The following is a 23,659-nucleotide window of genomic DNA, read 5'->3' on the forward strand; positions in this document are numbered from 1 at the left end:
AGGCCAGGCGATATTGCTTTCCATCTGTTAAACATTTATGTTAGGCCAAGGGTATGTGGTTGTCATCACTAATTGATTGCATGCTCAGATCGTGTCAACAACAAGCTTTCTGTCAGGAAAATTGGACTTTTGGAGATTATAAAGAAGATAAATCCTAATGCCTACCAATTAAAGCTTCCTAGTCACAACCGCGCTACATATGTATTCAATGTCAAGCATCTTATTCCTTGCAAAGGTGATCATGATGAAGATGTTGTTGTTGACAATTCAAATTTGAAGGTGAATTCTCTCCATTCTGGGGGAATGATGCAAATTAGGAATCCATATTATATTAGAATATGTTTCCTTATTAACAAAGGTTTAAGACTTTTATTTTCCTTTCTAGTTTAGAACTTTATTTTCCTTTTCTTTATGGTTAGGATATTTACTACTAGTATAAATATCCTAACCATAAAGAAAAGGAAAATAAAGTTCTAAACTAGAAAGGAAAATAAAGTTCAATAATATTTCAGTTTTTGCAAATCTCTATGTGAGTTTTTTAGTTTAATTAATTCCCAGTATTCTCGGAATTAACGAGTCTTAGTCCCCTAAATTTGTGGTATTATTTTGAATCAATGTGAAATTAGTTTGTTCTTTATTCTAGTATTCTCTAGAATCAACATAATATTTTGAACATGAAACTTCCGTTGCATCATGGAGTCTACTTATTGGGGAAAATAATTTATTTTGGAGGGATTTTATATGTTGTACTCCTTTTTCCCCACTAGGTTTTTATCTCTATATCTCCAAAATTATTTGTTTCAAGACATCAATGAATAATGTACTCATTTTCCTTTATTAATTTTTTTCCCATAAGGGTTTTTTTTAGTAAAGGTTTTAATGAAGCGTATTCTTTTGTAATGAACATTCAAGGGGGAGTGTTTTAAATTTATTAAAATAAATGTGGATGTTTATAACATACATCTCTTAGTCTCCCTACTATCTCCCACCAGCCACATTTGGCTTCTCTATAACTCCTACTATCTCACAAAGAATTATGATCTATAATATTTCCATTAATTTCATGGAGTGATTATGTAACAATAAAAAAGAGCTAATCTTTTTGTTTTGTATACATTTGGAATGAGTAAAATCACTTTATATTATATTGCTCTCTCATTTTACTTTTTATCTTGTGTTGCTGGCTAATAGTTCTTCTAATAATATCTAAATATTAATGGCGTATAATACTATAAATACATACAAAAAAATTATAAAAAGATCATCACAACTCAACACTTTAGTTTAAATTCATTTAAGAAATAGTTAATCCTTATAGAACAAGTAACAAGAATTATTAAATACATGCTAGCTTTATGTTACCGATCTTTATATAAAAAACTATGACTATGAATGAGCGCCTTCGAGTCAAAAAATCTTATTAAGATATATCCAAATTCAATAATTCTTGTTACTTGTTCTTTTCAAAAGGCTTTTATTTTATATAATAACATTGACATTAATTGATTATTTTATTATTTCTTAAATAATCCAAGCATGTATGTGTAGCGGGCTTTTATGTTCTTGGAAGTTTGTGAGCAAAAATATTAGTGAATGTAACGTTGGAAGTTTGTGCTTACTCAAGATTTTTTTTCTTTGATAAGTACTGAAGAAGATTATGTAAATTGGAAATGGAATATGTTGTTGATAGTATGTAGTAAATATGATTTTTAAAAAATTTATTTTAATAAAAGTAATAAATATATTATAGGTATCATGCCAGTGTGGGATAAAAGGATAAATTTTAATTTACATCTACTTAGAATGACAATCTTTAATTTACATTTCAAAAGTTTGAAAACATCAATTTATCTTTATTTATTATTAAGAAGACAAAAAATAATTATTTATCAACGCACCCTATTTGTCCTCATCTTTTGAACGAAAATAAGAGTAAAATGAGGGTTTCGCACTTTTAGGGGCTAAACTAAAGATTGTCACTTTATCAGGGGAATGGATTGAAGTTTATTAGAGAAAAAATCAAGTTAACTTGCAAATTAAACCTCAATAATTAGTGTTTTCTAAACGCTTTAGTATCATAACTTTTAAGTTACAACTACTCAACCACCATACCAAATAGGGTCTAAGTTGATATTAATATTTAAAGTTTTTTTAAGGGTACAACATCAAACAAGAAATCTTAAGTTGATATGAATTTTTAAATTTCTTGTGTTGTGCATTTATAATTGTATAAAGTTAATTTATATAATGTTGACTTATGAATGCTAGCTATCTCAAAATGTATTAAGGTAGCATTTACTACTTGAATTAGAATTGGAATCCCAGGGAATGAGAATCATGGGATTGGGAGTGAGAATAAGTTGTTTACTTACATTGTAATGGGTGTGGGATAGGAATCAAAATCCCATATGTATATTTACTTTATATTAGATTATGAGTGAATTATTTCAAATTATAGTTTTACCCTTATTTAAAAAATTGTAGTTTTTAATTACAAAGTAAAAAAAAAAGTAAAATAAACTACTTATTTTATTATTAATTTTAACAATATAAATTAATAATAATTATTAATATTCTCAATTACGTAAATCAAAATTTTTTATTAATTTTAATTTTTATTATGTAAACTAAAAATTAATGATAAGAGTAAAAAAATGAAAAGCTATTATTAATAAATAGTAAAAAATAATATTTTCTTACAATAAACTATTTATTATCATTAATTATTAATATTAAATACAAATAATACTATTAAAATTAAATAAATAAAATAATTTTATAATTTTCAAATAAAGATAGTATATAGTAATATTATTAATTCTCTATGAATATAGTAATATTATTTTTGAGTAATTTTAACTTAGAATTGATGTAAATTGTCATTTTTAACTAAATATAATAATATTATACTTAAATAAGTTTACTATTGTTATTTTTAATAAATCTAATATTATTAAATAATATAATAATATTATTTCAATGAATGTGATATTATTATTTTTAAATAAATGTAAAATTATTTTAAATATAATTATATTATATTTAATAAGGGAAGAGTAAAAACAAATACGGGAGTGTATTCTCAATTTCTCACTGTTAATGAGTAGGACCCAATGAGACTTTCATTCTCCTCCTTAAATGAATAGAGTGAAAGAACCATATTCCCCACTTCTAATTCAACAAGTAAACATAACACAAGTGTCATGCAACTATATAAAAGTTAATTTATATAATGTATGAATTTCTTTATTATATGAACTAACGTGCTAATATGCTCAAGGAAATTAATTCTGGGTTTACTTTGTTGCAATATGTGCTTAAGTAAATTATTGCTTCATTTAATATTGGAAGTTTTCTTGATATTGAGGCATACTTATTTTTACTAATAGATGTGAAATTTAGTGGACGCAAATGACAGTAATTTTAATACCATATCCATTTTCAAAATTTTTGCCAGACTTTTGTGCATTCTCGAGAAGAAAAAGCAATTTTTTAGTTGTAGAAGATTCTTCCATACCGAGAAAAATTGGAGGAAAGATTGAGCAAGTAACGAGTTGAAAAGTGACGTTTATTTATTTGTTTTGGTTTTTGGTTTTTAGATTGAAATTAATAACTGACCAAAGTTGGTTGGTGTGAGTGGTTTGACACTCTTATTTTTTAAGAGAGGTCAGGGGTTCAAGTTCCGTTCTCGTATGGAGTCACCACTTTGGCCAGTACTTTACCCCTTATAGGCCGACCCAGTGCGAGCGGAGATTAGTATGGGTTGTGGTACGGACTTAAAGGTTCCTCTCACAGTTGGAACCCACTCATCGTGATTGAAACAAAAAAAATTAATAACTAATTGTAATATTAATTTTCATTTGATATAACGTGATTGGTTCATTTCGTCAAAGTAAATTCATTACTTTATTCCATGGTTCATAAAGAATATAGAGTGGAGCTATTGGCACCCCTCTTACATCCTATTAAAACCCGTTATTAAGTGTACCCTATTAAATAATATTAGAAAATTCATCATGACTATTAACACACTCTTTAATTCCAAAAATACCGTTATTTCAGTTATTCTAAATAACTTTCTCTTTGCTAAAATCCCAAATACATGTATCTTGTTTCTTGTTCTCTTTCTCTCTTTTTTAATAGTTTTCTTATAAGTCAATTATTTCTTTAAGGATTGGTTTTAAACTCTAAATTAAAATGTACAGTTGATTCAAATTAAAGATGAGAAGATTGAAACAAAATTTTAGATATTTTGGTACTTTTACCTTATGATGGTAAAATAATCATATTAATTTATGTTAAAGCAACGTTATTGTTTAAATATAATAAAAAATAGTCTTAAAAAATAAATGAATAACAAATAAATCACTACTATATCATTAAAATATGAAAAAATTTGTATAAAAAAATTATTCAAGCTAAAGTAAATTTTTAGATATTTTGAAACTTTATGATGAGGGTAAAAGAGTCATATTAATTTATGTTAAAGTAACCTTATTGATCAAATATAATAAAAAAATAGTGTAAAAAATGAATATGGATTTAATTGACTAATTTTTTCTAAAAATTTCTCTTAATTTGAATTTTTTTAAAACTAATGTAAACTTGTTGTAATAAGTTTTGAAAATGGGGTGGATTTATAAAATTTGTGGAGTGGAATATAACCACCTGAATATAAATGTATTTGTCAAATGGGTAAATTTTGGATTATCCCTCTCATGAATTAACTATTTCAAACCACTCGTTTACTTTGAAAACTTCAAGTTGCCCCTATTTTTGTCCAAAAGATAAAGAAAAAGAGGGTTCAATCGATGATTTTTGGTTTTCTTAACAAAATAAAATGGAAATAAATTGAGGTTTTTAAAAGAAAGAGGTGATTTAAAAATAGTCAATTTATGAGGGGATAATTCAAAATTAACGATTTACAAAGAGTTTGGTCTTAATTTAATAAATAACCGATTAACTCTTTTTGTTTTTATCATTATATTTTTGTTTTAGTATTTTCTTTGACTGACCAATCATGAATAAATTATAGTGAGATAAAGGATTAAAAAATCAATTTCTTACAATGTTGATTAAATATAAAGTTTCCTTGATATTATATGAAGTGGGAATTCTTGAATAATTTCTTTGTGAAATGTTAATTTTTTTTCATTTTATTTAAAAGGTAGAAGGTGAGCAAAATTATAAAAGAAAAAATCATAATTGAACAAGAGAGAAGAATTATAATTTACAAATTAACAACTCTTTTATTCAAAACAAGTACTCGTTGACAGTGGCATACAGAATATACAACTCAATAGCAACCCAGGGATTGTTAAGTGCTAACAAATACTCAACTCACAATTTAAAAGTCTAATGACAATGCAAGCTTCCATTAGAGCAGCTTTTGTAATAAAAGCATTGGAATCTCATCAACCATCCATCGTTTCCTAGGGCATGGTCATCAGTGAAGAAAATCGTTTAGCATTTGAGCACCATGGTCCTACAAAGCTTCAGTTGTGAGCTACAGGGGCTTAAACAAAAGTCAGTACATGAAAGAAGACGTGCTGGAAGAAACCAAGCATCAACCCCATAGAGGCATTCCATGGCATAGATTGTAACTTATAAGTCTGGTAAATCGCTGATCCGTCGATTGTATTATGAGTTCTCAAATAAATGATTGCTTTTCTCAACGGAGGAATGTTTTTTAAACATCAATGTATTTTTTGCTCTAAGTAAGGCACACTTATATTTACTAATAAATGTAAAATTTGGTAGAGGAAAAAATAGTTGTAATTCCATATCTATTTTGTAAATTTTTTGCCAGAATTTCGTGTACTCTAGAGAAAAGTTGGAGCAAGTAAAGAGCTCAAGAGCCTTTTTTTTTTCCTTTGCTTTCTGAGAAGAAGAGGAGACAGCGAATTTGATTTTATATTGAATATCAGAGTCTAGTGCCATAAATATGTGATTTGAAGAATCCATTTCTCAGATTTTCTCCATTAAATTTAAACTTAAGAGAAAGATATGGCGGCGATGCTCCGTCATAAGGTATGATAGAACACCATACAAACCGATTCAAGTAAAATAAAAATGAGTATTTAATTTTACAAGGTAAGCTTAAGGATAAGACTAATCAACCTCCTGAACATAGCTCGATGGTTGTGAATACACAGTCACAAAGTTTGAGTAGTAATTGAAAAAATATTGGTATTTAGAGGGTGGGATTTCTCATCCCATCCAAACCTATAAGTAAATAGTATTTTATTATATTATTTGATTAATTTACATTGTTCATTAGGAATTATGTGATTGGTACATTTGGCCAAAGTTCATTGCTGTATCCCATGGCATAAAAAAAATAAGATGGTGTTGTTTGCATAGAATTACTGCTTAGTAATATGTTGCCATTAATGGTAATTAATTTTGATATCTAATCTTCAGATATTTCAAAATCTGAATTTTAAATGCTTATCTTCAATCTGTACCTGATTTTTTTTAGTGAGAATTTCATTTATGGCCTTGGCTGTAAAGAGATAAAAACAAGCACCCTATGTCCACTACTATAAGATAGCGTTTACTTTTTGGATTCGAGTGGAAATCATGAGAAATGAGAATTTTAGGATTAGGAGTGTAGAGTGGGAGTAGACGTAGCTTGTTTACTTGCACTGGAATGGAAGCATGAAATGGAGATCAGAATCCAATTTATGTATTTACTTTGTCTTGGATTGAGAGTAAATAGTTTCAAACTACAATTTTATCCTTTTTTAAAGAATTATAGTTTTTAATTACAAAATTAATAAAAAATATATTTAATGAATAAACATTTATTTTATTATATTTATAAATTTATAATAATTATTAATATTCTTAATTATGAACATCACAATTTTTTATTAATTTTAATTTTGATTATATAAATTAAAAATTGTTGATAAGGGCAATATAAATGAAATATTTTTACTATTAACATAGTATGAAATTAATATTTTCTTAGAATAAACTATTTATTAGTATTAATTATTAATATTAAATAAATATAATACTATTATTTTTTAAATAAATATAGTAATATTATATTTTCAAATAAAGATGTATATAGTAATATTATTAATTCTCTATTAATATAATAATATTATTTTAAAGTAAATTAAACTTAGAATCAAACCCAGTTATTATTTAGTTAAATATAATAATATTATTTAAATATTTATTAAATATAATTATAGTAAATTTAATAAAAAGAATGGTAAATATAAAATGAAACATTATTTTATTTTATTTAATATAATTATATTAAATTTATTATTTATTAATATAATATTATTTAGTACAAAATTAATATTTTCTTAGAATAAACTATTTATTTTTATTAATTATTAATATTAAATATAATAATATTATATTATTAAATAAAGATAGCATATAGTAATTTTTATTAATTCTCTATTAATATAATAATATTATTTTTAAGTAATTTTAACTTATAATCAATGCAAATTATTATTTAGTTAAATATAATAATATTATTTAAATAAACATAATAATATTTATTTTATTTTATTAAATATAAAATATTAAATTAGATTAAAAAAGTGTAGAAAATGGAGAGGTGGGAGTGAGATTCCTAATCATTCCCTAATTTGTTGAAGTAAAGTGGGAGGAATCCACACTCCTCACTCCTACTCTAGAAAGTAAACATAGCCTAAAGGAATTAAAGTATTTTAAACTAATTTGTTTGCCTGGAATAATCAATTGATGGAATAAATATAGTAATGAAATTGATAATTATGAGTAATGCTACGCACATAGTTAGGAATTATGACTAGAATTTAAGTCAATGCTTGTTACTTCAGTCTCTCAAGCAATAGCCTTATTCTATCTAACAAGGCAATGTACTATTAGGCTAAACTCTTGCTTCTCAGTCTTAAGACAACCATTGTACATGCATATTTAATTGCGAATAAATTATCATCATATATGATTGTAAGTTTGGAACTCTTTATTATATTACTTTTGAATATAACCCTAGTGTTTTTTAATTACATATGCAACTTTTAAACTTTTAAACTTTTAAATTTGTAAATTCTCACTTAAAATATATGAGTTGGTAACATGGACAAATCCATCAACTTGCAACTGGGGATCAATGAATTAAAGTCAATGCTAGTTAACTTCTATATATCAAGCAACATCATCGACTTACATATTATATTTCAGTGACACTAGTGTTACAATAAAAAATGACCAAAAATTTGATACAATGAATATTATATATTTGAGTAATAATAAGGTTATAATACCAAAAGAATAAAAATAAATATTTTTCTTGTTTATTACATTTTGAAAAAATGATATCGGCACTCCTATAATTTAGTGAAATGGTCATAGAGACCTCTATATTTTCAAAAATGGTCACATAGGTAACTTTTGGGACACAAACTTTTTTTTCTTGACAAATCTTAAGGGTCTATGTGAATTTGTTTTTATTTTTGAACCAAAAAAAAAAAAAAAAAGAGTTTATGTGTCTTAAAACGGTTTGTACTTTGTATGACAATTTCTAAACATAAGAAAGAGTATGTCTATCTTGAAAATGGGTTTATATAATTATTTATTTGTATAATTATTTATGAAAATAAGAGAGTCTCCATGACTATTTCGTCAAACTAAGAGGATGTTTTTGTCCTTTTCCCTTACATTTTTAACATAGAATGGTAATGAATAATTAAAAAAAGGGACCCAAGTAATAAATGTGAGAAACATATCTAATTATCTTTCTCACTTTGAAATTTTTTAATATACACAACACAATGAAAGTGCTGCTTGAACCATAAGACTTTCAACCAGAAAAGCTCGATTTGAAGATACCTTCAAAATGTTGGCACTTTTTTAATTGACTTATTTTGATAGCTTAATTGGTAAATTTCAAATTAAAATTGAAAGGTTATCATATGAAACACTAGGACTTTTTAAACTAAAATTGAAAGATAATATTACGAAACCCCTGGACTTTTCAAAAGCCAATCAGAATGGAAAATGATGGACAAATCGATCATTTCTGGTAATAAGATCTTGTGCATGACCTTAGATGATCCCAACAATGTAAACTCGTTTTTCTTTTTATTATTAACCATCAATTGTTACCATATGTTTATTTATCATAGAATCAGATAAAATAACGTTGACATCCTTTCAATCAAACGGAAGCTTAATTATGAAGCTACTTTCTTATTGCTGTATATGTGTTATTATATTTGTTTTCATGGGCGTAGTTGGGATTGAAAAACTGTACCACTTTTCATATTGTAATTATAAAATGTACCACTTTTCAAGGAGTAGGTGGGATTGAAAAACTGTATTAAACTGGTGGGACGACATCATGTGTTTATAATAATCATTAAACGTATGCACTCTACTCTTCAAACTTACATCACTTCAGTAGCTTATTTTATCAAACCCTTAACTTTTGCATTTGTCCAGTTGATTTTCTCGTCAATGCCAGCAAAAGTGAATTATTTCATAAGCAACCATCCGAATCTATCCCTATACAAGTATTATAAATAATTTTTCTGAAAATTATTTTATTTCTAGAAAATATATTTTGATATTATTAATCTATCATGCAAATTTGATTCAATACTACGATTTGTTTGCCAATGACTGACTTTAGATTTCTATAAGAAATATAATATATATATATATATATATTAAGCTAAATTTTCGGGGGTTAGTATAATCAAAGCCTATAATAGTAAGAAAAGGCTATTTACCAAATCATACTCAGTCCACTCTCTTATTTGTACATTTGAATGAATTTTGAGAGTTTAGAACTTTAGATATTCCGTATGCATAAAAGTCTATTGTGTGTCTCAATACCATATATTTGATAAGAGATCCATAAAATTAATTTAGCTTACATGTATCACAGTAAGTTTTGAAGTCGATGGCCCAATTTCTCCTCTTCTAGATGGAGCTTCAATTTCTTTTCATCCTATCCTTTTGTCTCCTCTGTCTAATTTTTTTTTCAAAATTGTATTCAAATCTCCAAACCCTAATAAGAAATCCTTCCCCAACATTCACAACATGGCATCACAGACATTTTATGTCGCATATTAAGAGTTGATTCATATATATATATATATGTATGTATGTATGTATGTATATATGTGTGCATGTATATATATATATATATAGACACACACACACACAATATAACTACTTACGAGGATCCTATAATAAAATTTGATGCCAAAATATGATAAAATAATTCTGCCTTCAGAAAATATGATACAATAATTCCCCACACATCATATGATTGCTGGTTTTTCGCTGATCGAAGTATGCATACATAACATGATTTTATTTAAAGAGAAGCATGAAAATAATGAGATACAGTTATTGTACAATAATCTCAACTTTGTAAGCATATTACTATTCTAACTAGAATATAATTCATTCTTTTATTCAAAGCAAGATAAATAAAATTAACTCCTTACTTCATTATAAATATGCTAGGGTTAGGGGAAGCATAAGCCATGATGCTAGTTTCTTGTTCAAATTTTTCCATGTCCTCCTTAAACATTACCACCAATGCTTCTATTCCTTCACTGTCACTTGCGCTTGATAAAATAGCAAGATCAGGTAACAATATGGGCCCCAGACTAAACCAAACAGGCTTCCCCCAACCAAAATCAACTTCATCACAAGGCAATCCAACCATACTAGTCAAAAGAAATGACCTTGAATCTTCCCCTACTTCATACATATCCTTAATGAAACCAAAATACTCATCATTATTCATCACCTCTCTTCCCATTCTCTTGGCTTTTACCACTTCTCTTACTAAACTTGTTACCTCTATGGCATCATCCTCGGCTAGTGACCATTCTGCCCTTACAAGTCGAGTAATGTTACCCATGCACCGTGGAAACACTGGTGGATTGATCTTGTTACGCAAATTCATAGCATAATACATTGAATGAGAGTGCAACTTGTTATCAATTGCCCTCTTTCTTTCACGCGCTACAGCGATGCAGGCACCCCAAATGAGTGCTGAAACAATCCCGAAACGCGTTGCTTGTAACACGTCATCGTCAGAATTGTTATCAGCCATTAATTCTTTATTCACCTTCTCCTTTAGAGTTGCTATCTTCTTGCCATCGAACAACAATCTTTTGAACACAATCTTGCGTGAAGATTGTGGGCTTGGGATCTGATACTGCTGTGGGAACTTTACTGGCGGAAACAGAGAGGTGCAATCTAAAACGATATTGTTATTGCAAATATTATCATCATCATTAATCACCCCACGATCGATTTCACCCCAGGTTTTCATGAAGTTAAAGATTGCCGAACCGTCGGCCACTCCATGAGAAAAACAAACACCAATTGCCATTTCACCGCTGTTGAACAGGTTTACTTGGACAGCCAAAAGTTCTCTTTCAGAAATCTCTAAATTCGATAATTGGGGACTAGGTGGGATTAATTGTTGTAGCAGCTCCATATCTGGTGGTTGAAGAAACTTTGATATATCACAGCCAACATTAGCTTCAATAAATGCAGCCCCACGATCATTACAGTCGACCGAAAAGCCATCAATCAATCTTCCAGCAAAAGGGTAGTAGTGGGTTAATGTTTTTGCGAGAGATTGCTTCAATAAATCGGACTTTTTTTTTAAATCTTGGTTCTTGCAACTGGTCGAGTAGAAGAAAACTAGGGGAATGTAAACATCAGTATTCATTTGATCAATCCATGAAAGTTTATAGGTTCTAAGATGTTTCCCCGTTGAAAGTGAAGGTTTGACTCTTTCGGTGGAAATGATTTGAACGTCAGAAGGGGCACTTTTGATACTTCGTTTTGTGAAGATCTGGATATCATTGGGGATTAATTTGGAAGCAATTATTGGGAAAACTTTTTTGAGAGTCACTGCCATCTTTTGCTGGCTTTGAGAAATTATTCACCAAAGTGAGTGTTGAGTGGCATATAGTGTGCAACCAAATTCATCATATTTATAAGTGTCTTGCATAATTGCTTCTTGAAGGATTGGATCTCCAAAATAATAAAGAAAATCAAAGCGAATCCCTTAGAAAATATACAAAGTCAACAAATGGAGGTGATTTCAACGATAGGCAATATTAAAAAAATTCTCACTCTCTGGGTCAATAGATTAGATTGAGATATATCAAATTCTACTAATTCTTGTTACTTGTTATATAATAACATGTATTTAATATATAGAAAGAAGGGAAACTAATGAGTAAAATAAAATTTGTACAACACTTAAATATTTTATGAAAGTAACATAAATATTTTGGATTTGCCCATAAATATGCTAGTTACTATTTTATTTTAATGTCACCAGAATATTAACTAGCAAGAAGTAACTTTTTGTATCTCTGACGGAATAAGTCGAATTGGTTTGTCCCCTTCTAGTGAAAACAAGAGGTCACATGATCATTTCCCTTTCCCACCAACCCTGGGAAATAAAATTATTTAATTGATGTTTCATGTATATAGGATGGAATATGAAATTAACTTTTTGTTGAAATTGGAGTTACATACATAGACATAAATATATATATGATGTGCTAGGTGATTAGTGTGATTGTGTATTTGGGCCGGTGTGAGTGTGCGCACGCGCTTGCGTGCATGCGTGAAACGACCCGACCCAAACCCTCAGGGCAAGTCTATCTAATCGCATCAAAACTGAATAGATAATAATCTAATTAGTAAGAATTCTTATGAAAATTTGGTAAAATCTCCTTTATAAATAGGGAAAAGGACTCAGACACCCTCAAATTTTAGTAAAGGGACACAAAACCCCCTAATGTTTCAAAAAAGACATACATACCCTCATTTGTTAACAGAAACCGTTAGTTTTAACAGAAATGATAATTTTAATATGTAATTACCGTTATATCCTTCTAACATATAAATTGTCCATTTTGTCCATATATTATTAATAAAATTATGAATATACCCTCATTACCCAATTTCTCTATTTAAATTTTTGTCCATATAACAAAATTATTAATAAATTTTTTATCAAATTCTCTTCAAGCCAAATAATTATAATCCATTACTCATGAATAAAAATAAATAAAATTAGTTATTAATGCCATAAGAATAACAATTCTCCATATGTCAATCATTTAAACTTGTATAATAAAAAAAATTAAAAAACGTGGTTAACAAAATCTTAATTGTACTAAATAACATATCGAATAGACATAAAAACCACCAATAAACATAACAAATAATCATTCTATCATAATATTGTATCAAATTGGCATTGGTAAACATTACAACGATAACCATAATATTTTTTGAAAAAAAAAATCCTGTTGAGACTTCGGATCTGTGTTATGGAAGTCAACCTCAGCTTGAAATGATTCTTGTTAGGATGTCATTGTAGTATTATCTGAAAGCAGGCCATTATTTGTTACCATCTGCAAACCAGCACATGCTTTTCATTGATAAATTAAGCACAATAAATCACCAATAAGCTAGACAAATTAAGAACTATATTCATCAAACAACCATAAACCAAAAAAAAAAACCAAAAAATCTCATCATGATTTATTTATATTCTCGCATATACATCACATATGCATCAAACAGGTCAGAAACTTTTTGAATGATAATAAAAAGAAATAATTAAGCCATTCCGAAGGGTGAATAATGAGTAACTGAAAAGCTATCATTGTCATCTTCTGGCGTTATGCCCATGGTAAGCCTACTTATTCGGTGAAATTAATTGTCTAAAATTCTCGAAAATTAATTAATTGTCCAAAAATTCCCCAAAATTCTAGTGGATTTTGAATCATAATAAAAAGAAATAAAGTTAATTTAGTAAAAAAATGAAAATTAAAGAGAGAAAAGCTAGTTTAAGAGAAGTGAACCGTGGATTGAAGATGCACGAGCAGCAGCCACATGAACGAGCAACAATGACGCACGAGCAGCAGCCAGACGCGATCTTGATCGACGCAATGGAAGCGTGAGCAGATCCAGCAGCTTGCGGTAGCGCGAGCAGATCCAGCAGCTTGCGGCAGCCCCAGCAGTAGTTTTCGGCAAACCGTGTGAGTGTGTACGTTAAGGATTTGTCAAGATCTGAGAGGAGCTATGTGTGTGTGTTTTGTTCGTGTGTGTGAAGTGTGTGTATGGGTTTTTGGTCAATTAATTTTTTACTAATATGAAATTATGATATTAACCTTTGACTAATTTAACGAAACGATTATCGTTAACAAATGGGGGCCTGTATGAAGGAAACGACATAATTAATTTTTGTAAATCAGAATTACATATGAATTTATGCAATAAACTCAAAACGAACATCTGTCCATAATATACAACTCCCGTGTTGATAAAATTATTAAAATACCCTTCAATCCGTACATCATTAAAATAATCTAAAATAAAAAATCACCGAATTACCCTCGAAATCGTAATTACAACAAATCCTCAATTTTAGAAATTACTAAAATCTTTACAGGGTCAAAAATTACAAATTGCCTTCAAATTATTAAATTATCGAATTGCCCTCGTCGGTCAACAGTAATCGAGAAGCTCGAGTTAGACACTTTTGGCCGAGCTGAGTTCAATTGTATTGACGGTGAGCTCGCACGTGCCATGATGGTGCCGGAATCTAGTTCGAAAACTATGTAACTTTAATATTTGAACCATGGTAAATCGAAAACTTTCGGTAGTTGTGGATGGTCAGAAAATAAAAAAGGAGTTATGGGGAACAAAACCTAGCTGGTGGTGTCACCCCAAACTGGCAGAATCGACAGTGAGATGAGGTGGGTTTTACTGCCGCTTATTGAGCTAAAACATCGACGTTCTGGCCATTAATCGGTGATTGTGATGGCTGGGATACAACTATTGGTGTTCAAGCTTTAGATTGGTATTAAGCTTGGCTGTTGGAGTAGTCGAAATCACGAGATTCGACCAGGTCACTTTTAAGGGTGGGGTCGGGTTTTGGGTCATTTTACAACTTTTCTCACTCTCTCATATGTGTATGTGTTCCCCTATTTCAAGCTTCTTCTTTTATTTTTATTTACCTTTTAACCGCCTCATTTTTTTTTAACATATGTTACAATCCTCCCCACTTATAAAAATTTTGTCCTCGAAATTTACGTACTTGATAAAAAAAAGATAGGGATACTGAGCTTGCATTAAGTCCTTATGTTCCCAGGTAGCCTCTTCCTTTATGTGATTCCTCCACAATATTTTTACTAGCGGAAGGGTCTTAGAGCGTAGAACTTAGTATTTCCCTTCCAGTATTTTCACTGGTTCCTCTTTGTAAGTCAAGTTTTCTTTTAAGTGAATAGGTTACTTCGATAACATATGCTTGGGTCATATATGTACTTTCAGAGCATTGAAACATGAAACACATCATGGATTCTAGATAAATCGGGCAGTAGAGCTAATCGATAAGGTAACGGACCAATGCACTTTAAGATCTCATATGGCCCAGTGTAATGTGGGCTTAGCTTCCCCCACTTCCCAAATCGAAGTACTCATTTCCAAGGAGATATCCGTATGAAAACTTTATCTCTAACTTCGAATTCAAGTTCCCATTTACGCTTGTCTACATAACTCTTCTGTTTATCTGCATCATTATCAACAACAACTTTCTCTGCAAATGAGGGGTTAGATTCATCAAACGTAACATGTATAGATTCTTCCACAACTAGAGTTCTTTGGTTATAAACTCCATAAGCTTTGCTTGAGTTTGAATACCTAAGAAAGGTGCTAACATTGGATTTTGGATGAAATTTGCCAAGATTATCATTAGTGTTTTGCATCCAAAAACTTTGAAATAACCAATGTTGGGTTTTCTATATTTCTAAAGCTCATATGGAGTTTTATTGAGATGAAATCTAATCAATACACGATTTTAAAACTTTGAAAATTGATGCACAATGCCTAAATTGTTGCAAAAGGTTTCAAAGGCATGATTTTCAAGCTCTCATGCATGATCACTTCTAATGCATGCAATACCATATCCGTTTTCATTTTGAACTTTCTTACAAAACACTTTAAAAGTATCATCTTTATTAGATAAGAATAATATCCATGTGTATCTTTAAAAATCATCCACAATTACAAAATCATAATACTTCCCACTCAAGCTAGCATACCTTGAAGGTCCAAATAAGTCTGTGAAGTAGTTGAAGAGATTTTAAAGTAGAAATATGATTTTTGCTTTTAAAAAATATTTTGATTTGTTTACCAAATTGACATTCTTCACAAATTCTATTTTTTTGGAATCTGATTTTTGGAAGATCTTTAACTAAATCGTTTTTGGAAATCTTTGAAATTAAATCCATGCTTGCATGTCTTAGTCTTTTATGCCATAACCAACCATCATCATGCAATGTGGAAAAACATTTATCATGTGTAGATGCACAATCTATATCAATGGTATAAACATTAACATATCTATTTCCTATAAAAATATCTTGCCATCACATGCACTCTCAATAACACATCTATTCTTATAAAAAACAACTTTATAACCCTTATCACACAATAGATTAATGGTAAGTAAACTACGTTTCAAGTTTTCAACCAAACACACATTTTCAATAAGAGTAGAGGATACATTACCGACATTTTCGATACCAATGATTTTTCTTTTTAAGTTATCTCCAAAGGATACGTTTCCACCATTTTCAATCTTGGTAAAACTTGAAAACCAAGAGTAATTCCTTGTCATGTGTCTTGAAGATCCACTATCCAAATACCACTTATTTTTTCCTTTTCTTTTGTCCTTGTAGAAAACGTTTCTAAGTTTTAGGTACCAAAAATATTCTTGGGTCTTTAAGTGTTAGTAATGGTTCTTTTTGGACCTCGAACACATTTCACACCATAATATGCATTTATTTTTACTGTACATCTATTTTTCTTGTGACCATTTTTATTACAATAATGGCATACAACTTGATTGTTAATGGAGGTACTCTTTACAAAATAATTCTTATAATACTTCTGTTTCAAATTTGGCTTATAGCCAATGCCTTCTTTGTCAAACACATATTTTTGTGAATTAAGTAAGTTATCCAACATCTTTTACCCATTTGTGAATTTTATCACAATTAATTTAGCTCATTATTCTTCTTCTTAAGCACTTCATTCTCTTTTACCAATTCATCAACATGTGATTTTTCATGCTCATATGAGGTAGTTTGTTTACCTTTAAAAGATGCAATCTTATTATACAACATTTTATTGTATAATTTTAATTCATTTATCTTCTCATTCAATGAATTATTTCATTTTTCTAGGGCATCCTTTTCATTTGTAAGTTCTAGCATTTTCTTTTTCTAGCATGCATTCTTTTTACCAATTTTTATTCACTCATCATGAAATTCTTTAAAAGCATTATGTAACTCATCATATGTTGGAAGTTCAGTTACCTCATCAAGTTCATCAAATGATTCTTCCTCGATTGCCATGAGAGCTAGATTTGTCATTTCTTGGTGCTCTTTATCATCACTTATTTCCTGATCGCTATCATCCTATGTGGCTACCATTGCTTTCTTCTTGAGCTTGTTGAGAAGAGGACATTCAGACCGTATGTGTCCAGGCTTTTTGCATTCATAGCAAGTGATTGACTCATTCTTCTCTTTTTGGTTCTTAAAGTTTCTAAACTTTCTCCGTTCACTAGTTTTCTTGTAGAATTTTCTGAATCTCCTAGTCAGCATAACATTTCTTCATTATCCAGCTCGCTTTCCTCATCGCTCTCATGTTTTGAATCTTTGAGAGCAATGCTTTTCTTATTCTTTTTATGCTATTTTTCTGCTGCCAAATCTTCTTCATATGAAATGAGAGAGTCAATTAAATCATCAATAAGTAAAGTATTTAAATATTTGGCTTCTTCAATGGCTGTCTTTTTAGGTCTCATTCTGTTGGAAGTGATCCGATGATTTTCTTGACTTTCTTGTTATTTGAAAAAGTTTTTCTTAGAGCTCCTAGGGTGTTCACTATGTCTGTAAATTGTGTATATATAGAATACATACTTTCATTTTGTTCAATTTGGAATAATTCATATTGACGAGTGTATCTACTGATTTCAGACTCTTTAACTTGATTTGTCCATTCATAGGCAAGCTCAAGTTTATTCCATATTTCTTGAGCACTCTCACAGCTAAATACTCTATAAAATTCTTTCTTATCAAGAGCACAAAACAAAGCATTCATTGCCTTAGAGTTTAAAGATATCTTTTTCTTTTCTAACTCACTCTATTGACTTGACGGTTTAGGAATATCATCTCCTTCTTCATTTTTAGTAATAGGCATGAATGAACCATCACAAACAACTTCCCAAATTTCATAATCTAAGGCTTTCAAATAAATTTTAATCATAGTTTTCTAATATGGATAGTCATTACCATCAAAGAATAGAGTCCTAGTTGTGGATTGTCCTTCCCTAAAGGTAGATTCATTTTGGGTTGCCATGAATTTTTTAAGTCCTAATAAGAGAACCTTACTTTGATACCAAATGAAATAATATCTAGGCAACCCAAAAGGGAGGGGGGGTGAAGTGAGTTTCTAAAAAATTACCAAAACTTAATCAAAACTTGATTCAAATCTTAAACGAATTTAAAGTATTAATAAATAAATCATCCAAAATATAAAAAGATAAGGGAAGATAGATTCAAACACAGAGATTTTCACATGGTTCAGCCAACCTTGTCTACGTCCACGTCTCTAAGCACATTGGGCTTGGGGATTCCACTAGTTAAGCCTTCAAGGCTTTAAGAACACTTACAATTGACTTCAAAGGTGTTAATTAACCTTTACACTAAGAGATTATCCTTAATCTCTTAACTCAAGTGTATCCCAACACTTACAATCACTCAAAACAAAGATTACAAATATGTTTTTCTCTCACACAATATATAAGATTACAAATCAATACCCAATATGTGAATAAATGAAACAAGAATGAATTTAAAGTTTAATGAAGGTGGTATTCTCGATTAGAAGCTCAATGATAACGTTGTGATCAACCCTTATTTGAATTTGATTGAGCTTATTTATAGTTGGAGTTTAAAAATAGCCGTTGTTGACTTTCTGCCTGAAATCGGATCACTATTAACAATTATTGGTTACTATTTTGACTGGTCTAAGTGACCGTTCAGTTGAATTTCAAATAAATGGTTGATTGATAGCCACTATCGGTTCACAGTTAATTTTTAGAGACCTGCAAAACAAATTTCTACTATTCATTCTTGCTAAAAGGTTGAAGATTAGTATAGAATGACATTCTGAAAATTATCGGTTAGCCGTTTGAAGTTAACGGTTCGCCAGTTATTTCCAGTAGCCTGCGAAACAAAATAGGCTTATTCGTTTCTATTAAATGGTTCAAGGTTAGCACAAAATTTCATTATGAAAATTATCGATTAGCCGTTTGATATAAACGGTTCACCGTTTAATTCCAATAACCTGCCCAACACACTTGCCTTGTTCGTTTTTGCTAACAGGTTCAAGTTTAAAGAATTATCCCTCTCTGAAAATTATCGATTAATTGTTTCAAAGTTAACGGTTCACCCTTTACTTCCAGAATCACAGTTTTAACAAAATTTCACACATATTGTTTTTCTGATTTAAAAATAATGATTATCCATATTTCATTAACACATTTAGAAATATTATACGGCTTTTAAGAAAATGTTTATTACTGAAAACTCCAACATTTTAATAAAAAACATTAAAGTTTGTTATCATCAGAATCAATATAATGAACATATACATGCTAACATATCAAAGGTAAATAATTATCCCAATTACCTTTTAACTCCATAACATAAGCTCGCAACATATCCTCCTGGGTTTGAATGGTACGTTCTAGCTGACCATTAATCTGTGGACGAAAAACTGTAGTAAAGTTCAACTTGGTGCCTAAAGCATTTTGCAAGCTAGTCCAGAACTAAAAAGTAAACCGGGAATCTCTATATGAGACTATGGACATAGGTACTCCATGAAGTTGAACTATCTCAGCCACATAAATACTCCCCAACTTGTTCATCGAATAAGTGGTTTTAAATGGTAAAAAGTGAGCAGATTTTGTAAGTCAATCAACAACCACCCAAACACTATCACGTCCCTGCTGAGTACATGGAAGTCCCACTACTAGATCCATCGTGATGTGCTCCCATTTCCATTCAGGAATAAGAAGCGGTTGAGAATACCTTACAGACCTCTGGTGTTCAGCCTTAATATGCTGACAGACTAAACATTGAGAAATAAATTTTGCTATCTCTCTCTTTATGCTATGCCATAATGATCCCTCAAGGTGCGGTACATCTTTGTACTACCAGGATGCATTGTATAGGCTGAACAATAAGCTTCTTCCATAATTTCTTCTTTAAGATCCTTAATATCAGGTACATCAGATCGACCCAGCGAATGTAAATATAAATTTCTATATTAATATTAGTTATAATATAATATTTGATATTCTAGAGATATCTTGGGGTAATAATTCAACATCTTGGCTGAGAATGTTGATCTTTGGAGTTGGTTGTATATTGATTTATTTAGATAGTATTTATTTTACATATTTACAAGTTCGAGTTCTTTTTGATTAACCGTGTCAACAGAGAAGCAATCTTAGAGAATCCTTCCATAAATCTACGATAGTAGCCAGCCAATCCCAAGAAACTTTTAACCTCTATGACATTTTTAGGCCGCCCCTATTTCACAACTGCTTTAATCTTTTGAGGATTAACATAAATGCTTTCCGCTGATATCACATGGCCCATAAATACTACTCTGTCCAACTAGAACTCAGACTTACTGAACTTAACATACAATTGTTTGTGCCTTAAAGCTTGCAAAACAGTCTGCAAATGCTCTGTATGCTCCTCATCGCTTCAGGAATACACCAAGATATCATTAATGAATACAATTATAACCCGATCTAGATATGAGTGAAATACCCTATACATGAGATCCATAAAAGCTGCTGGAGTATTTGTCAACCCGAATGGCATCACTAAGAATTCATAGTGTCCATAATGGGTTATAAATGCTGTTTTAGGAACATCTGCCTCTTTAATTCTAAGCTGATGATACCTCGAGCACAAATTGATCTTAGAAAATACTTTTGCCCTTTGGAGTTGATCAAACAAGTCATCGATGTGTGGAAATGGATACTTATTGCATACCGTAACTTTAATCAACTGTTTGTAGTCGACGTAAAGTCCTAAAGTCCAATTTAGGAATGGCAAAAGGTTGGGACGGGCTCGGGCTTGGCCAAGCCCTACCCGACCCGATAAAAAAAAAATTGAAACTCGAACACTATTTAGTTAGGGTTGGACTCGAATCAGGTCAACATTGGGTTGGGCCCAACCCGACCCTACCGAAATAGTTAACCCTCCTATTTCCCACCACTATTTCAACCAATTTGGCAATTCCTCAACCATTTCAAACACAATTCAATTCCAATTTTCACAGCTATTTCAACCCCACACACAAATCAATTTTAAAATGCAACATAAAAACACACAATACAATTAAAGTAAAAACACACAATGTAATTCCACAACCATTTTAGCCATACACAATTCAATTTAACAACCCAACATAAAAAATAAAAAATAAAAAACTCATGTCTTATACAAATAAAAACACAATTTAGTTCCACAACCTAACATTAAAAAAACATTGTCTTATACAAATAAAAAACTGATGTCTTATACAAATAAAAACCCATAATTCATAAAAACTCATAAAAACACACAATTTAGTTTTTTTTTATAATAGGGTCGGGTCAGCTATAAGCCCGATCCTGACCCGAAATTTGTTCGGGCCTTAAAATTTTGATCCTAACCCGACCCTAACCTCAAAAATTCGGGTCAAAGCCCTAAAAATTAGGGTCGGGTCAATCAGGCCAAAAATATGGTTGGGCTAAATTACCAAGCATGCTCCCCATAGGGATACAGTAGGTCGAATAAACCTTTTATCTACCAACTATTGCAGTTGAACTTTCAGTTCTTTCAATTCTGCTGAAGCCATCTTGTATGATGCTATAAATATAAGAGATGTTCTAAGGACTAAATCAATACAAAACTCAACCTTGCTGTTAGGTGGCATCCCAGGAAATTCATTTGAAAATACATCTTGAAATTCTTTAACTATGGCAATATCCTTCGATCTCAATTCTCAAACTTCTGTGTCTATCACATGAGCTAAATAAGCAGAACACCCTTTTCTTCACAACTGTCTTGCACTAATGGTAGATATGACACATGAGGGTAGAACTCTACGCTCCCACAAAATTTCAACTTAGCATTCCCTGACTTTTTAAACACAACTTCATTTTTGAAACAATCCACCGTAGCATAATGAAATTCAAGCCAATCCATGAACAAAATAGCATCGAAGTCATGAATGTCTAAAGACATCAAATTCGCCTCAAATTCATGCTTACCTATTATAATCATACAATCATAATATACACTCTCATCAAGTAATGACTCTCTAGTAGGTGTGCGAACAACTAAGCCACAATCTAGTGGCTCGGGATCTCGCCCTAAATGTATAACAAAACTATAGGAAACAAAGAATGTATGGATCCAGGATCAATAAGAATATAGGCCTCACGACCAATGATAGATAATATACCCATAATAACTTCTGATGCAGCACATGCCTCTTGTTGTGTCAAAGCAAAAACTCGTGCCTAAGTATGAAGTCGACTAGGCTGACCTCTCTGACCTGGAGGAATCGTCAGACTCCTCAAAGTAGACGTAGAACCTCCCGTCTGTACTCCTCTGTGACCATGAGTCTGGCCAGAGTGAGGTCGATACCGTAGGGTTGTCTCTCTTGTAGAATTTTCACCTTAAGACAAGGTAGACTAGAATCTTCTGATGTGTCTAGGCTGACCACATAGATAATAAACTTTGTCTCCAACGCGACACTGGCCCTGATAGTTCCTGCCACACGAAGAGCAAGAAGTCTGTTGGGTACTCTTAGGACGATCATCACGATGTCCTCCACCACTGCGGTTGTATTGTCCTTGATTTCTGGTATTACTCCTCACTGATGGCTGCACTGAGCTATAACTGACATCCTGTCTTGGGTCTCCCCTAAAGCCTTTACCCTGACTCTTTTGTATGATATCAAAGTAAATTGTAAGAATACCCCCTTTTTTAGGTAACTTGCTATTAGAGCCATCCTCTGCCTAGCTCTGACTACACTTCTGCTTCAGTGCTTGAACTCTGCGTCCCTCTGAAATATTATGTTCTACTCTCCTGACTACCTCAAGCACCTCTCCAAACTCAGTGTATCGTGATGTAGTCACGGTGGTGCAAATATCAAATTAGAGACACTCCTCAAACAATCTGCATCTCTTTTTTTCATCACCGACTACAAATGTAGTAAATCTGGAGAGGTCGAAAAATTTCTTCTCATACTCCTCAACTATCATGGATCCATAAACCAACTAAAGGAATTCACTTCGCTTAATATCTTGATACACAGTTGGGAAATAATGATCATAGAATTCCTTACAGAATTTGGCCCAAGTAATCGCAACATGCCCTTACTATAATTTCTCTGCTATCTGCCACCAATGGTAAGCTCTATACTCGAGTAGGAAAATGGCAAAGGTTGGCATGTCATGCTCTGAACACTTCATCACGTCAAAAATACGCTCTAACTTAACAAA

The 23,659-nt window shown here is 30.8% G+C and overlaps 1 protein-coding gene across 1 annotated transcript; it reads right to left on the bottom strand.

Moving 5' to 3' along the window:
• Positions 1 to 10,471: 10,471 nt before the first annotated feature.
• LOC18036373 (acylsugar acyltransferase 3) lies at positions 10,472 to 11,911 on the bottom strand. The gene is made up of 2 exons (XM_024180063.1): positions 11,309 to 11,911; positions 10,472 to 11,065 (listed from the first exon to the last, which is right to left on the bottom strand). The coding sequence occupies exons 1-2, from the start codon at positions 11,909 to 11,911 to the stop codon at positions 10,472 to 10,474; spliced, it is 1,197 nt and encodes a 398-aa protein (XP_024035831.1).
• Between the last annotated feature and the right edge of the window lie 11,748 nt (positions 11,912 to 23,659).

Source organism: Citrus clementina, unplaced genomic scaffold (genome assembly GCF_000493195.1).
Source record: "Citrus clementina cultivar Clemenules unplaced genomic scaffold, Citrus_clementina_v1.0 scaffold_7, whole genome shotgun sequence".
Lineage (NCBI taxonomy): Eukaryota > Viridiplantae > Streptophyta > Magnoliopsida > Sapindales > Rutaceae > Citrus > Citrus x clementina.

Excerpts from the sequence above, each read along its gene's own strand:
- LOC18036373 (XM_024180063.1), bottom strand. The coding sequence starts at position 11,911 with ATGGCAGTGACTCTCAAAAAAGTTTTCCCAATAATTGCTTCCAAATTA. Across the intron at positions 11,066-11,308 it reads CAATCTTTAACTTCATGAAA|GTGTTACAAGCAACGCGTTT; the intron begins ACCTGGGGTGAA and ends TCTGACGATGAC.